This window comes from Pocillopora verrucosa, chromosome 9 (genome assembly GCF_036669915.1).
Source record: "Pocillopora verrucosa isolate sample1 chromosome 9, ASM3666991v2, whole genome shotgun sequence".
Lineage (NCBI taxonomy): Eukaryota > Metazoa > Cnidaria > Anthozoa > Scleractinia > Pocilloporidae > Pocillopora > Pocillopora verrucosa.
Genome location: NC_089320.1, coordinates 16546539 through 16563438, shown reverse-complemented (window position 1 = coordinate 16563438; position 16900 = coordinate 16546539). Strand labels below are relative to the sequence as shown.

At 37.9% G+C, this 16900-nt stretch overlaps 3 protein-coding genes across 3 annotated transcripts; 1 reads left to right on the top strand and 2 right to left on the bottom strand.

The window, feature by feature from the left end:
- Window positions 1-2347: 2347 nt before the first annotated feature.
- Window positions 2348-8948, bottom strand: LOC131780051 (kelch-like protein 15). Its single transcript, XM_066172176.1, has 4 exons — window positions 8921-8948; window positions 8658-8757; window positions 7584-7865; window positions 2348-3806 (listed from the first exon to the last, which is right to left on the bottom strand). Exons 2-4 carry the CDS (start codon window positions 8755-8757, stop codon window positions 3184-3186), a joined length of 1005 nt encoding a protein of 334 aa, XP_066028273.1. The 5' UTR covers window positions 8921-8948; the 3' UTR covers window positions 2348-3183.
- On the top strand, window positions 5363-6352 carry LOC131779225 (uncharacterized). Its single transcript, XM_066172177.1, has one exon. The coding sequence runs from the start codon at window positions 5363-5365 to the stop codon at window positions 5795-5797; it is 435 nt and encodes a 144-aa protein (XP_066028274.1). The 3' UTR covers window positions 5798-6352.
- Window positions 8949-9146: 198 nt separating the features above from the next.
- On the bottom strand, window positions 9147-16895 carry LOC131769932 (spermine synthase-like). Its single transcript, XM_059085661.2, has 10 exons — window positions 16648-16895; window positions 15552-15636; window positions 14702-14844; window positions 14217-14308; window positions 13818-13972; window positions 13123-13212; window positions 12599-12710; window positions 11740-11819; window positions 11056-11171; window positions 9147-10287 (listed from the first exon to the last, which is right to left on the bottom strand). The coding sequence occupies exons 1-10, from the start codon at window positions 16818-16820 to the stop codon at window positions 10239-10241; spliced, it is 1095 nt and encodes a 364-aa protein (XP_058941644.2). The 5' UTR covers window positions 16821-16895; the 3' UTR covers window positions 9147-10238.
- Between the last annotated feature and the right edge of the window lie 5 nt (window positions 16896-16900).

Below are 16900 nucleotides of genomic sequence, written 5' to 3'. Positions count from 1 at the left end.
AAAAACATGGCGGGTATATGAACCTGTGATGTATTAGCATCCCATTTCAGAGGCTGTAAACATCAAGATAATTTGATACTACTGATCAACTGAGTTGATAACGTAAATTGGCTACGTTAAGAGTTTTAAAGCTGACGTTTCGAGCGTTAGCCCTTCGTCGGAGCGAATGACGAAGGACTAACGCACGAAACGTCAGCTTTGAAACTCTTATAGAGGTGGCCTATTTACGTTATCAACTCAGTTGATAATACTGAATTATCTTGTTATACTCTCCCACCGACGTAGCACGACAGTTTCTTTAAAAACTTACCCCCTATGTTCGTTCAGCTGTTAACATCACCCTTGCAACTCCATGGCAACGAAACCGGGTATAAGCAAGGACAGTTATAGGCCACACGGTTCCAAGAATTTTTAATTAAAACCCCAAACTGTAAACCCCACTATGAATGCAAAATGCAAAACTACAATGGAAATATGGTCAAAGACACAAGGGAAAAACGGTGCAGTTCGATGACTAAAGTTACAAAAGCGATGATCAATTACTATTGCTGTATATTTTTATGAAGTTCTTATTTCTTTGCTTTTCAGGCTTAAAAATTTCAGATAAATTCGTCATAATTTATGCAAATTGTGGCACATTTTTCAGATGTTCTCGCAGGTAAGCTGCTAAACCTAATTCATTACAAAATTTTTGGAAAAAAGGTGCAGCTTAAACAACAGTATTTATGGCATGGGCATTTTAGTAGCTGAAATCACGAAAATATATCCTTACGTTTCAGTGCCGATATTTTCCCTGCTGTATTTGGCTTTTCCGTTTCATTTAGCACTGAAGAAAAACTAGTAATAATATAATCATGTACAGTTACAGGAACCAGAAACTGACTCTCGCTTTTTAGTATTCAGATTAATAAATGGTAACGTATATACTAGTTAACTAAAAGCTTAGATAGTAAATGGAAACTAGATACGATTCCTGTTGTCATGGACGGTAATGTACGACAGAGAATCAGTGGCAACTCATAAATGAATGAGATGAAAGTTAGTGATTATGACGAAGCCGGTGTTTACTTATCTCTATAACATTTCCGTTTCTATTTTGTGAAAATTACCAATTATTTCTTCACTTGAACTGTTTTCTGTTCTCTTGCACTCTGTTTCCTGGGTAACAGAACTTGCCTTCTTGAACAGATTTTCGCTGAAGCCTTATGAAAATTATATCTCGCCATCTAACGGTATCACAAGTTCACCACCGTTGCCTAATTCCTACAGTAAGTAAAAATAAAATTAGGCAAAGGTGCTCCTCAACCACAAGAAGCTCTTGACTGAATCAGGGAAGTCTACTCACGGTAATTCTCGGAAACTACAAAACTTGTTGATGCGAAGATCTTCAGTGCTCAGCTGTTTCCGGGAATTTACCTTGTGCTCTCCTGGAGCCCACTTTTCGATAGTTCTATTTTCGTTGTCGGCTCGATACCATAATGTTCAAAAAACCTAAAACAAAGTCGATTCCATTTTGTTTTGTTTCCTGACATTTTTGTAGCTTGAATTAGAGAAACTTTTCAAAACTGCCTCGATCTTGGAACGTAAGCTAATTTCCGGAACTTTCAACAAACGAGACTCGGGACCGACTCTCCAAACACTTCAGGATGTATTGGGTATCTATAATTCATCTCGCACACACTGTAAGTGTTGCGAGAGATCTTGATAATAATAACGCCAGATATCTCTAAGTTTACATAGGGATCAGCAAAACGGTCGACTACGTCAACCTCACCGCGTGGGAAGACGGCCTAAACGTAAATTAAAAGTTTCCGTGTCTCGAGGTAACCGTGTGTAGCGAGAGGGAGTCGTAACAGTTATAGGCGTCTCTAAAAAGTATTTATTAATACGCTATAGTATTATCTCGTTTCGGCTCCATGAACCAAGCATCGAGAGCTGAGTGTTCGCTTGTTGAAAACAAATTCTGCATCTATGCCTAGGCGGCCCACTCTCGGGATGGCCTAAAACCCTAGTTGATGAAGAGTGAGCTCGAGGGTATAACTGTGCCGTGTTTGATAGGAAAATGACCTTGTCATTCTTCACCTTGCTTCACTTAAACCCTGTAACTCCCATGACTGACCAAGACTAAATTTATCCTTAATATTTCGAAAGAACATCAAGCAGACAATTGATGAGAATAAAGAAAAATATTAGTTAGGGGATTATCAGTTGATCCAATACCAAATTCTCCAAAATAACATCAGAATTATAAGGCAGACAGTAAGGAGAATTACTTATGAGATCTGGAGAGTGAAAGGGTTAAAGGTGAAGGAGTTTTAGAAGTCGGAAATGTCCTATTCTATAAATATTCATTCTAAATACACATTCATAACACAGCTAAGGGAAGTTATTCCAATCAATTTATATTTACAATATTCTTGAAAACCTTTAAAGTTAACCATCAGAAAATTCTCCCCCTTGGCTTTTTGATCTACGAAGTTCTCTTACAGCGTTGTATGCACCCAAAAGTCGAAGCGCGTCGAGCTCTATCGGATAAAACATCAGTGTTCAACTGCATGCGTTTTCTAACTGTCTGATCATGCATGCATTGGTGATCTAACAAATCGTGAACTGTCGAAGCCAGAGAAAGGATTTTTAATGAATTTTTTTAAGAATTCTTCTCAGAAAATCCCTATTATGAACTACTTAGAATGGATATGTAAAGAGTCCGTAAAGTAACTTCATCAGTGCACGTTTTACAACTACATGTCCAACAAAATGATCCGAATTTTATACATTTGTCTTAAAAATCCATTTCTACCGAATATCTTTTCCAAATTTAATTTTAACCCCGTGTACAATCCATGTCACATCTAAAAACTATTTCCTCTTCTAATTTGCCTTTTAAGGATACATGCTTCACAAATTTCCCCTAATTCACCTATGAAATAAGCCGCTTAACAGTGTAGCATAAACCTTATTTTAATTGTTCCCGAATGATCGGGAGGCCATTTTTTCGTCACTAAGTGAAAACCATGCATGAATATCATGAAGCTCAAAATTCAAGTTATAAGATATTTAAGAACAACAAAAATTTAATCTTAAAATTAATGTTTGTGCTATATAATTAAAAAAAAAAATGCACTAAATCTTAGTGAGTCGTTAACTTCAGTTATATTGGCGCAACATTTCTTAATATTTCATTTATAAAACCATTACCTGAGAGTATCTCTGAATTATATTTGGCAAACACTCGTCAAATCGATGACGATTTAAGAGAGCATAGCCATAAGTTTTACCGAAATCATATGTTTTATCATTTCGAAATCGGCTAAAAGACCTGGGGAAAGTAGATGAAGCCAAATGACTCAGCATTTTTTGACAAACTTTACAGCTCTTGATACACTCATCAAGTTTGAAATTTACTTTTCCTTTGCTGAAATGAGTAGGACACCATTCCATGGACCGTTTATTCTCATGCCACAGCCACAAACAACATTCCAGGAGGCCCATGAATTGTGGATACAATTTCTCCAGATATCCTTCCAGCACTTCAATCCTCTGCGTTAGAAAATGCCGCAGTTTATCCTTCTCAACATTTTCAAACTGGACGGTTTCAGAGAGAGTCCCCAGCAACATATTCCCGAGCAGTTCGTCACAATCCTGACGCACTTTCTCCACGTCATAGAACTCTGCAAGCGCTCGAATCTTCATGACATTTTCCTTAGTTTTAGGTTTGTCTTTAAGGAACTCCACACAAGGTTTGAAAATGTGTTCTGTTACTTGATACTCGTTACTCAACTGCAGAAGTTGTTCCACGTTTTCCACTAAGATTTAATATTGTGTAAATATCGAGAAAGTTAGTGGACTGATTGCTTACTGAATCAGTACCGACTAATACTGGAGGGTCTGAATGGGGTTTAGTGTTTAGTGTTATTTGTCCATATTTTTTAGTGTTTACTGTTAAATTGGCCACTTTTTTAATGTTTACTGTTCTTGAAAAAAATACTGTTTAGTGTTTGAAAGGAGACCCCAAAGTTTTTTTTTAAGGATTTTCAAATTTTGTCTGCTCTTTTAAATTCTGCAAGAAAATCACTCGCGAACAGTGAGCCAAAGCTGAAATGCTCTTGTCCTTAGAACCGATAATGCGCCTTACTAGACCCTCAGTACTGGATGTACTTAAGGGGATACGTTTGGTAATCCACACAATAGTTCCTGAAAAGTATCGCTTCTGGAAATCCAACCTTGCAAAAGACCAATTGCACATGAAATTGGGCCCCAAGGCAAAGTACGGCGTTAGACTACGATTTCGACTCTCGATGGTCTCGTAGAACTGCTTTTACACCCACCAGTCGATGTAAATGTTCGGAGGGAAGTATTCAAGGATGCGGGGGACCTATGCTTTACCAATGGCGTAGTCTTCGTTGCAGAGAGAGAGGCTCCTCAGCAATCCGTTTCATTGAATTGAAAGGCGAAGTACTTTTCTAACCCGGACGCCTGAAATCGCGAGCTGATTTGCTCTCGCAGCTTAGTCGTTTCAGATTGTCACTTGAGGGTACAGGTTCAGTTCTACAGAAGCGGTTGACGACACATCTGAGATCTTTAGCTGCACAAGTCGAAAACTGAAAAAACAAATTGTCCAGATTAACCCACCTTTAAATAAATCAACTTCCATCTGTGCGGCAAGTAAGGATATCCTCTTGTGTGCAGATGATGAGCAGAGAAGCATAATGCAGCTGGAGTTAGAGTACAATGGAGTGGCTATCATCGGTAGTAGGCTGAGACAGATAACTACTCCAATGACGTGACAAGTGTTGAATTTCTTCATGTTCTGCGGCAATCAGCATACTTGGCTGCAACTAGCGCAGCTGGAGGGTTATATGGTTGTATGGTTATATGGTTGGAGGGTTATATGGTTGTAACCTCGATTGAGCGACTCTTGCGGAATTCTTCAGATTCTTGTAAGGAAATCAGGAGGCTGTATGGTTATGAGGGCAACATTGTTTTCACCGACAACAAAGATCAAAAGGTTAAGACCTTTAATCCCTTAAGTGCAACAGTCGAGACCTTGTTGGGTACTGGCCATGAAGGAACCGTTGATAGAACTGAAGAAAGCTGCTCATTTACACAATTTCATGCAATCTTTTCCTTGTAGAAAGTTTTTTTTGTTTCCGATATAGCTGCTGAAACAATCAAACTAGCTTCGGGGCTTACTGGCAAAGTGTCCTTTCTTCGCAACCTCGAATGTCTCTATGATAGTTTTGGAATTGGTGCACATACGATAGACGCGGTCCAATTATCTCTTCAAGATGCTGTGTGCAATGTTTCATCTGTAAATGCTTATATTAAAAACACATTCGCTGAAGTAAGGCAGCACTATAAAATGAAAGAAACGGCAACAATAAATGGCCCTGAAGGAACTGTTTCCAGCAAAACACAGGAGTCATTGGTGCTTCTCGAAAGAGGTATGGAACAGCTACTAGATAACGTTAAGAATGTAAACGAGGACTATCTTGGTGACATTGACCTGCGTACGCTGCTAACAACTCAGGTGGAGAACCTTCACGCAGTCTCTCACTTCAAAAACGAGACTTTCACCGCTCTTCAGTATGCTCAAGACTTTGGAACAATTTTAAAAGAACCTTTAAAGAGAACAACGAAGTGGGGTGCGAAGTACTTCACACTTGAGAAGTCTTATTATCCAGTGCCTAAATCCAGTGTGGAGTTACGGGACGTAGATTTGGTGAAACCTCCTCCAGCTGATAACGTTGACCCCAACATTGAGGCAGCCATGAAGGAATTGATTGACAGGTATTGACCTGTCAAGGACAGTAAAAAGCGAATCAACAAAAGACAAAGCGGGAGCCCTGCCGCCAGCTGTATATTCCAGTACGCCATCGGGTACTAGAGTAACATTCCAAGAGGATGTTTAAGATGATCCAGGGACAGACAATGAAGAACGAGTCGACCAGGATACAAATATTCCACGAGCTACAAACGAAGTACCGAGAATCACCTTTGTTGACGAAAGCATGCTCGGAGTTGTCGCAGTTGGTGATGTGACAGACCTCCCCGAGCAACAGGATGAATTCGACACCGACTCGGAGAGCGATGCGGATAATGATATAGACATAACGTTCAGCAGATTTGGTCGCACCACCCGCGCTCATTTCCGCCTTGATCTCTAGCAACAGTTGGGACAATCGCGACTATTCAGGTATGGAATATAATCAAATGTTTTTGGCCAGGATGGAGTGACATGTCTGTCATTTTTGTTGACCATTATACATTGTGAGCACTGTAGCCGATCTTATTGGTAAAAGAATATTCTGTTATTGCATTCATTACTAGTCAAATTTAAACACTCATATATGTTAACTTTCATTTTCCTTACCTTTCGTATTTATCTCTTTTTGTTTACAGTGCAGATACACCAACTGGGACCATCTCACAAAGCAAACCAATCATACTGAGGTATTCATACAACGGATGGCAGTCCGTAAATTTGCTTAATTTTACTGTTTATTTCGATGTTCTATCCCATTGGCTGTTTGATTTGAATATCGTAATCTGATTTGTTACTAATATATTCTCTCTAAGTGGTCACGGTCGGTGAATCCTCGCTGTAAAAGCGCTTTAAGAATAGAATTGTTATGAGTTATACAAGCCAAATCTGCGGTAGTCTTCAAATATCGTCGGTCATAAGTCTGTGGACATCTTTGGCAGTCTCAGTGGACATCTCCGGCGGTCTTTGGACATCTTCAGCAGTGTTCGGACATTTTCGGCAGCCTTCAGACATCTTCGACAGCTTTCGGAAATCTTCGGAAGCTTTCGGATATCTTCCTCACTCTTCGAAAGTCTTGAAATAATCCCGAATTGTTGGAAAATGGCCAAAAAAAACTCTTTGAGACCATAAACATAGGCCCAACATAGATATTTCCCTTTTTAGGGTGTGGTTTGTTTGTTTATGGCAAAAAAAATGTTACAACGAATTTTTTAATGTTAGTGTTAAAATGGCTGAAAATTAACTGTTTAATGTTATACAGTCAAAAAAATAAGTGTTTAGTGTTATCGAAGTACCCCCATTCAGACCCTCATACTGTGGTATATACACACTAAGACTAAATCATACAAGCGGTCACACAGAATTTTTTCTACAACCGTATAATCATTTAAACCTTCCTGGACGGATTCAAAGTCCTTCAAAGGGCTAAGCTAAAGCTTAGACGTAGTCAAGAGGTTGGAAAAACATTTGAAATTCTCTCATCCCGACCCCTCTACCCCAGCGTTTGGATAATGAAATAAGGCTATATAAGAGCAATTCTACAAAATATCGACAAAGCATCTTTCAAAGAAGAATTCTCCAAATAGAAATACAATTTTTTGAGATAACTTTTAACTTTTGTACGACTTTATTTGAATGTCATTTCTGATAACGGTATTCCAATGGACACCAAAAGCAAACGAGAAAAGATGCGTGAGTTTCAGGATTTGTTGAATTGTACTCTTACCTTGTTGAAGAAATCATGGCTGTCTACGAAGTTCTCTCGTAGATGGGTCATTTTTCTCAAAACAAAAACGATAATTATCCTAATAATTCTTACTTGTGATTTCCACTTCCTTTTTTGTGTACTGGGGTCCATAAATTTTCATCAAAAAGTCCAAGACTCCCTTTGCGTTTTTCCCAGGCAGTGGAATCTCGTTAGCGGTTGCCTCTTTAAACTGAGATTTGAACATGGCTTTGAACACTGGTGAGTTCATACTCAGTATCAGGCGATGAACATGAAAGTTTTCATTCTCCACAACTAGAATCACATCACTGTCTTCCCACGGCTTAGAGAAATGATGCTTTGCTTTCTCTCTCTTCTCCTCACTTGAATCAGCTCCTGCTTACGAAGAAACCATATTAATTAGAGACTTCTCACCACACAGGGAAACAGTGATACACTTTCCCGTCTGCTATACTTTTCATGGGCAAAAAATATGAATCATTTGAGGCAACCTGTTAAGAATTTAGAGTAGGGTCATCTCCGCCGATAATAGACCAGCTAAAAGCGAAGCCTGGCCGGAAGTCCAGAATTCTATTCACAGAAAACTCGGAGCCCACAAAAATAGAGCATGAACGTGACTGATCAATTTACAAACCTCTATCACTGAAGGAGCAAACATATGACCTCTGATAAAGAATATGGCAGTTATATCATTCACTGATGGATAAGAACGGCTCCTACCTAAAGTAGCTTTTAGGACTGACTGGAAACAAAGCTATCATTCGAAACAATTGCGTGACATTTATATTAATCGCAGAATGGCCTCTGCTAAATTTAGCCCTGTTAAAATGCTAATTAGGCCTTCGTGTCTGTGCCAAGAGCTTTAAAAACATGTCAGTTTTATATCAGAGTATCGATGAAGTCACTCTTCCGGCTGATCTTGAGTCTTGCTAAATATAATACGACACCCAACGACTATGGAATATGGCCCGTTGATTCACATTCATTCCGCCATCTTCCTTATTTTATCGCCCGTAAGTGTTTAGATTAAAAGCGTACAGGACTCCGTAGCATCCCACTTTGTCGTTCCCCGTATTTTCTTCGCTGCTTAAACAGTGCTAGAGTACTTTCCAACATCTCTCGCGTTCAGGATAACTTGAAAAATCTCTTCAACAATATATAACTTACCCTTTTCAACGATTTCCTCATCGTTTGTTATGCTTTTGATAGCATTTAACTCAGCGATCTCAACAGTTTCTGCTCCTTCGCCAGAATTATTAGAAGCCATCTTATGAAATTGAATGAGCTCGCTTTTTGTAACAGAACGTAGTAAATCGAGAGGCGGTGTACGAAGAACTGAGTTAGGGCGAAATAAGTCAAGGGCACTCTTATCAAACGTTTCCTATCGACTAAAGTACTGGAAACACAAAGGCTGACTCTAAGACACTAACCGTATTGAAATTCGTCCTTGATTATAAGAGGATTGAAAGTGTGCGAGCCGCTGTTAACGTAGTGCTGACGTCACAGTTCCTCCGAGAGATAGAGAAGCTTGGGCCAAAGGAACAATCCTTTCATGACTTTTATGGTCTTTCAAAGTGGATGCTTTCTTGAAGATGTTTCTTCAGTATTCAATCGTCATGACTTTGAGGTTTGGTTAATTTGACAATGAGGCAGACCAATCTTTGCGTCGTTTTATTACCTTTTTCAAGTCCAGAAAGACCTTAAGCTCACATGATGTTTTCTCATGAAAACACACTACTGGTCTAACATACACAAACAAGTTAGAGTTAGGCCATGATTTGAAAGACGATTTCTCTCGCTCAGAAGTCGCCGAGAGCCCACCCTACAATCTTCAAACCCTTCAAACTTGCCGCATCACAATAACACAGATACATTTTTTTACTTCTCTAATGGCAACCTTGAAGCTTCCTTAACCTTAAAGATAACCCTATGAATCTCACCTTAAGAGAGACGAAAATTCGATTCATTTTCTTACAAGTCCACAAATATCAACATAGATCACGGGAGATACTTTTCAGGAGGGGAGAGGGCAGGCATTTAACATTATACGTTGCAATGGCTAATTGTAAAGTTACTTTGTCTTTGTTTCTTCTTTATTTGGGGAGAAGGTAGCCCTACTCACCATTTATTTATACTTACAAAGATAATCCCGGTTAGGACAAAGTTAGCTGTGGGCCTTGTTGTTCATTTTTCCTTTTGGCTCGATTTGAGAAGCTTTCTCCAAGCTTATTGGGATCAGCAACAAGCTCAAATGATCAACAGGGTCAAATAAATGATTGGGAAGACGAACTGGCCTAAACAGAAGTTCAAAATATTCGTGGCTCGAAATAACCATGCGTAGCAAGCGGGAGTTGTGTCAGACGCAGGTTATCTCTTTTCGGTTCCTTCAACAAGGTACCAGGAGTTGAGAGCTCGATCGCTAGGAAATACGTTGCATCCATGCCTCGGCGGCCAGTTTGAATGAACGTAAAGTTGGTAGCTTGATAGACGCGGGCAGATAGACAGTTGTTTAATATTCATGACAATAAACACCAACGATTTTAGTGAGGTATGCGTGTTCTACTACAACGGTTAAATAATGAATCATTTAAAACAATGACCTAAATATATTCCAGGGTCTCTTTGTTAAACATAGTCGTCTGACAGTTTAGTGCCTCAAACTAAGCTAATTTCGGCTAAGATGAAATTGATTTCCGCGACACTTTTATCTCCAGTAAGACATCGATTAAGCTCAGTTTAAAATTGGTCTTATGAGACTGTACTTTCATTCTTCTTCCATATTTCGTAGAATACCCATCTGGATCAAATAAGTCAAGGAGCAGATATGATTATATATGGTTTTTATAAAGTTAAGAACATAATCACAAACCATAAAGCAGATCTGATGTTTCTATGTTGTTCAACCTTTTCAACGTGCGATTGCTCCTTATACTAAGACGCTATATCATTTTAGTAAAAAATTAACGACATTAAATAGCTGGCCTATTTCAATTTGGTAAAATGAACACAACACTAGACGTTTAACCTTCAAACTGTCTTTCTCCAACCAGAAGTTTACAAGGATGCGAGCGAACCGTCAGGGAAATGTGACAAAAAACATGGCGGGTACATTAACCTGTGATGTACTAGCATCCCATTCCAGAGGCTGTAAACATCAAGATAATTTGGTACTACTGATCAACTGAGTTGATAACGTAAATTAATTACCGTTAAGAGTTTTAAAGCTTAGCCCCTCGTCAGAGCGAATGACAAAGGGCTAACGCTCGAAACGTCAGCTTTGAAACTCTTACAGCGGTGGTCAATTTATGTTACCAACTCAGTTAGTTATACTGAATTACCTTGTTATACTCTCCCACCGATGAAGCACCACAGTTTCTTTAGAAACTTACCCCATATATTCACCCTTGTAACTCCATAGTAACGAAACCCGGTATAAGCAAGGACAGTTATAGGCCACATTGATTGAAAGCCCAAACTGTAAACCCTATTATGAATGCAAAACTACAATGGAAATATGGTCAAAGGCAGGATGGAAAAACGGTGCATTTCGATAATTAAAGGATACTTTTCGTGGTAAGATGGAACAAAGACATCTTCTTTTCTGAATTGGACGGGGCAAGACAGCTTGGTTAACTGTTGTTCGTACATCAGTAAAGCGTCCGGCTTATTGTAACTGTTACCCTAGAAATTGAAAAAAAAAAATGTTTGGTCTCAAAGTACATTAAGGCTGATTCTTCGTTATGGTATTACTTTGGGCAAGATACAACATGACCAATTGCTTCAAAGGTGGTAGGAGTGAGTCTAGAGGTCCAAGGGTTGAATTTTCCATAAAGACACTTAAGCGTCTTTGTTCTCCGTTAATCTGAGTTCAAACCTTCTCCTGTTCCTCTTTCAGCAGTCAGTTGGTTTGACAGTTGGGACAGCCTCGTTCCCAGGGTCTACGTTCTTCCTAGAAACGAGGCTGCAGTAACGAGTCTTAACTACTTGTGTTCTGTTTGTGTTACTTGTCTCCTATTAACAAGGTCCGTAATTAGCAGGTAGGTGCGCACTCCACCATCAATGAGTTACGTTTAATTTTTTCTTAACAGAAAGGAAGCACACAGTACATGTAACAGAGAAGCTATGTTTAACGTAGACTAAAGAGTGCAAGGTTTAGTTTTAGTGCTAAGAGCTTTCTCTGAGGATATACATACAATTACCAGTACTGATTCCATGATGTAAAATGTTTGAAATTATAAAATTTACAAACCTGGGTGAAATATTTCCCACTAGGTAACAGCACCTTCATTGACATATCCAGAATTACTCTCAAGAATTCCCACAAGGAACCTTTCAAAAAAGCAGATGAAAACAGTAGGATATCTTAGTTATACTTCAACTTAACATTTATCGGTATTAAACCATAAAGAGAAAACTAGCAAAGTACAAAATATCAAGGCAGCTTGTTGTCAAGTCCCTGTGCCCAAGTATTTTGCGATAAATTTGCTCCTTCCGTCTCGTACAGGTAGAGATACACAAGAAGGTTTAAAACCTCTAAGGTAAGAAATTTTAGACATGCCAGTTCATAGAAAGTTTGCATAGATGACCGACTCATCTAGCTAGTCCAGAAGTTACCCCATGGCATTGGGTTAGTTTACTGAGCAGTTTTTGGGTGCATAGACCCATTTAACAATTTGCCAGTGGAGAGAGCCTGTGAGAGAGGAACATGTCTTGTGTATTAGTTAGCATATCACCAAGCAACCCTTGCCCACACTTGTGCCCAGACCTCTTGATTGGCAAAGTGAATCTCTTAATCCTTTAAACCCTACCATAGGTATTCATATTCTCCACACTGATCTTTCCACATTTACAGTGGCAATGACAAGGAGAATTTGTTTGACGATCAGGAGCTTCTTAAGTAGGTGATCATTTCCATAATTCTCATGATCTTTACATATGATTTAAGGGTGATACTATGGGGAGAAATAAGAAGCCAATCACTACAGGGTGAAGGGTTAAGAAGAAAAGGTTAAGACACATCCTTTCTCAATGGAGACTGTGACCAGCTTAGCCATTTACTCAACAAGTGTAACCAAGAAAGAAGTAAGATTTCCCTATTCTTAGCATACCTATAGGCTCCTTGGTGACAGGAATTGCTGTCAAATCATTGATGACATAGTCAAATGTTCTGCCTTCCTCTATACACTGCTCTAAATATTTCACGCAATCGCCAATATGCACCTATGAAAATGTACTGGTATCAATTATCATCATTAATGACTACTGTTCAGTATATTATTAAAACATATAAATGACAATAACCTTTGAGTTTGTGATTTTAGAAGTTAATTGGACCACTATTAGTGTCATAAAGATGAGACCATTCTGTTTACAAAGTATGTCACATGTCCAAAATTTAGCATAAAACTGGGCCCAAATCTATATTTCAAATGTGAATATGGCCTCTTCAAGACTGCACAAGAAGGGTGTACTGACAACAAAAAAGGTAATTGCTGAAGAAAATTAGCACAGGACAATAGGATGAGGCTGAGTCCTCCTCAGGTGAAACAATATTTTTAGAAATGGTAGTAACTACCATAAATGGCATCATAAATTATTTCAATTTCTAACCTCAACCTGTGGTGCAACAAACCTTGTGATGTTCACCAGAAAGATTGTCTAACGCGTCTCCACATATCCCTCGTAAATACTTTATAGCACAGTTTACCACATCTTCATCAATCTTACATAGTTTAAAAATGGATAAATTAAGGATCAAGCATATGATAATGCAACTTTAAGCAAATTGAAAATTTGCCATCAATGCAGCCAGCTTATTCATGTGAATTACTAACAGCTTAAAAATGTAAATATAATTTCTATTGATGTATATTTTTTTGAAGTTCTTATTTGTTTGCTATACAGACTTTAAAATTTCTGATGAACAATGTTAATTTACATTTATTGTAGCACAATTTCAGATGTTCTTGCAGGTAAGCTGCACTCCAAATTCATTACAAAAACTTTGGGAAAAAAGGTGTGGCTTTTAATTAATCAGCTGCATTCATGGTATGGGCGTTTTGCTGGCTGAAATCATGAAAACCTACATAGGAAAAGAAGTATTTTAATGTCTGAACATTGTCATGAATCCTTTGGCTTGAAATGACAGGCAATCAGAAGCAATGTTTAGTTCCCCTCTCCTGCCCACCCTTTGATACAGTGACAGTTCTGAAAGAAAAGAAAGCAATATACTTGTGTTGGAACTTCCTACAGGGAAAATATGTTTCCTAGTAAGAAAAAAATTATAAAACACAATTTACAAAGTTGCTTGCATTACTCAAAGGATACATCAACCATTGTGACAAACTCAGGGGAGCATTGCAGGAGTTCATTTAGAATTCCACCATCCCCTCCCCCAAGAATAAGAATGGTTTTGTCTTTAAAATCTTCTCTGCCACTTCCTGTTATTGTCTTAGTATAGATGAAGTCACTTTCAGCAAGATCTGTGCAAAGAAACAAGTATTATTGATGGTCATCACAATTCTGTGTACAATGTAAGAGCAAGTTGAGTATTTTCTTCTGTCGTAATGTTTCACTGTTTTATGTTCAACTTGTTTTCGTCTGATGACAATCTACGTGTGCCTAAAAAAATGGCAGATCATCTCTTGAAATAATGACTGTGTATGACTACAAAGAGAGCGGCAACAAAAACTTGAAAGCCTTATTTTGCAGGTCTAAAATACTTACTTATGTCATCGTCTAGAATAAGTATATTCCCAAACTGCTGGGAGTGAAGAATTTTGATGTTTTGGTAGGGAGAATTGGTTTCAAATTCTAATCTAAATCAAAGAGGAAAGGAATACATTAGAAACTAAAAAAAATAATTTCTTATCAATCAGTTTGAGAAGACTGATATCCATAAGCCCAGTATCAAAATAAAAATAATAATATTTTGAAACTAAAATTACATTTTAAAAATCTAATTTATATCATAAACTAGAACAAATCTCTTAAAATTAGAACATCATAAGAAACTCTTTTACAAGCAGCGTGCTCTGCCTTTTTTTTCCCTTCTCCATATATTTTTAATGCATTTCCCACTTTTCATTAAATCATAATGCAGGGTGTAGCTGTATAATCAATTTGTGGAAGATGTAGTCAAAAGTGATATACTCCACATTACAAATTCCAGCCACCATCCCTAACTGAGCACTGTAATTAGGTTTTCATACCTGTCAAAGTCATACTGGATTAGAAGATCATCTACAGTTGGATAATAGGTGTTCACTTTAGCTCCTCGATTTATTGGTGGCAAATGCAGTGACTTCTCAGCTGAGAGAACTTTGCAGATCTCCTTTTCTATACTTTTTAAAGTCTGAAGTTCCAAATAAAAGAGAATATTCATGTTAGTCTCCAACTTGGAAGATCATGAACACCTGAGATGTTTAAAGAATGTTTATCATGTTGACCAATATAGAAGGCACTCATAATTTCCAAAGACTAAACTACATGTACATGCAAGTGGCAATGAATTTCCTACACCCCTAATCAGTAGTGAGCATATTTGGTATACTTCACAAAAGTCAGTTCATCAAACATCACATTTTGTGCCAAAATTGTCCTTCTTGTCAGGGAAAGAATGTGGCATTAAACATCATCACCTAAGGAATCTTTACAAGATTTCTTCCAGAAAAGGGAAAACAAGGATTACCTTTGTAAGTACAGTTCTACTAGAGATGGGAGTTTATTCAACCCTTATTCCTAAGAGTGACTGACTTCTAATTTCTCCTAACATGGTCACCCTTACATTATAACCCTTGAACCAAACACTAAGATCACAAGAATAAAGGAAATGATCACCAAATTGTAAAGAAGCTCTTGATTGTTAGCCAAATTCTCCTTGTAAGCACCATGTGAAATGTATAGAGAACAGTACAGAGAAATTATAAATATTGGTGTTAGGGTGTAAAGGTTTGAAGCAACCCAGTAACACAGTGACTTAGTGGGTCAAGACTTAATTAGTTGAAAAATATTCATTTATTCTTAGCTGAAGATTGAACAGATCATGTGACAAAATCTTACATCCTTAGACAATATTTCTTCTTTCCCACATTGCATTACATCCAAGGTTATCAAACCGGTGGAGAAACTTCGCAGAATCCAATGTCTATAGAAAATAAAAATATTGGGAAAATATAAGTTTAATGTAATATATGAAAATCAGAAAACCCAAAGAACTAGACTGAAATATTAATGGTATGTTTTGTGTTCCAAAAAACAAGCCCACTAAGTAAATAAATAATATTAATAACATTTTAAACAATGAGTGACATTTATAACAGATGGTTAAGTCAGTTAAGTTCACATGATGGTCCTTCCTAACCTGGTCTAAAAATTAAGTAAAATAAACTGTTAATAAATACAATTTATAATGAGAAAAGAAAGAGGAAATTTAAGTCAATGTCAAAATGTTTAGCAATAGCAATTTTCAGTATCATAGTTCTTTGGATGCCTCATAAAAACCTCTTCAGCGAAGAGATATCTCCTAGGGACTGGAAGCACTGGAATGGAACGTTCTGAAATTTTCCTGCTCTTAGAAGTGATAAGATCATAGTTCCTTTTTGAGGCTTTTTAAAGTGTCCATTACTACCCTTGACATTGATAGCGTATAAAAGGAAAAAATATTCCAGTCAATGACCGTTAGAGATTTTGCAAAAGGTATCTTCAATATAGAAAGCCAACCTAATTTGGCGAATAACATTCAATTTAATGCACGAGTTGTCCTTTAAATTTCGTAAGCTTGAATAACACTCTAGGGCATGGTTGATTAGGCACGTTTTGGCTTTAGTCAGAATGATTCGTTTTTGTCACTCACTTTTAGACATAGAGGGACTTTATTTAATAACTTTAACTATTGCACTTAGGTATCCTCCTACTATGATTTTTACCTATTCCCCCTCTCCCCACGGCCCCCTTCCACCAATTTTGCAAAGTATTTGTTCATCGCGCGACCAACCAAGACATTTAGGATCACACACACCAAGCCCATGCGACCGATTCTTTAGTTACAGTGATTAAAACTCCTTAAGAGGAATCTATGCCAAGGGTAAGCTTCATAACCTGGCATTTTGCAGTTTAACCCAACTTCCTGAAAGTTTATATAGTTAACTTTCCTTACCCCCCATTTTCTCCAACGAAGATAAACAAACAGCTCTTGCCATCTTCCAGTTCAGTTGATATAACAGGACCACTGGCATATTTTCTTAAAATTTCGAACAGTCGGCCCCTTAGGACATCGTCTTTTAGGTCAGCATCGGGCGATTGAAAGTCAAAAATACTATGTTTCGCCATACTCAGCAGCGTGCAAAAATCCGATCTTTTTCGGCACGAGCACTAAGTCTTGCGATCTGATTCGAGTAGCTGATCGCGGT

Coding starts and splice junctions, on each gene's coding strand:
- LOC131769932 (XM_059085661.2), bottom strand. CDS start 16,820: ATGGCGAAACATAGTATTTTTGACTTTCAATCGCCCGATGCTGACCTA. Junction 14,309..14,701: donor ATCCAGTATGACTTTGACAG/GTATGAAAACCT, acceptor TCTTTGATTTAG/ATTAGAATTTGAAACCAATT. Junction 11,172..11,739: donor GTGGGAAATATTTCACCCAG/GTTTGTAAATTT, acceptor TTCAATTTCTAG/GGTAACAGTTACAATAAGCC.
- LOC131779225 (XM_066172177.1), top strand. CDS start 5,363: ATGAAAGAAACGGCAACAATAAATGGCCCTGAAGGAACTGTTTCCAGC.
- LOC131780051 (XM_066172176.1), bottom strand. CDS start 8,757: ATGGCTTCTAATAATTCTGGCGAAGGAGCAGAAACTGTTGAGATCGCT. Junction 7,866..8,657: donor TGAGGAAATCGTTGAAAAGG/GTAAGTTATATA, acceptor CTTCGTAAGCAG/GAGCTGATTCAAGTGAGGAG. Junction 3,807..7,583: donor AAAGGAAGTGGAAATCACAA/GTAAGAATTATT, acceptor ATTAAATCTTAG/TGGAAAACGTGGAACAACTT.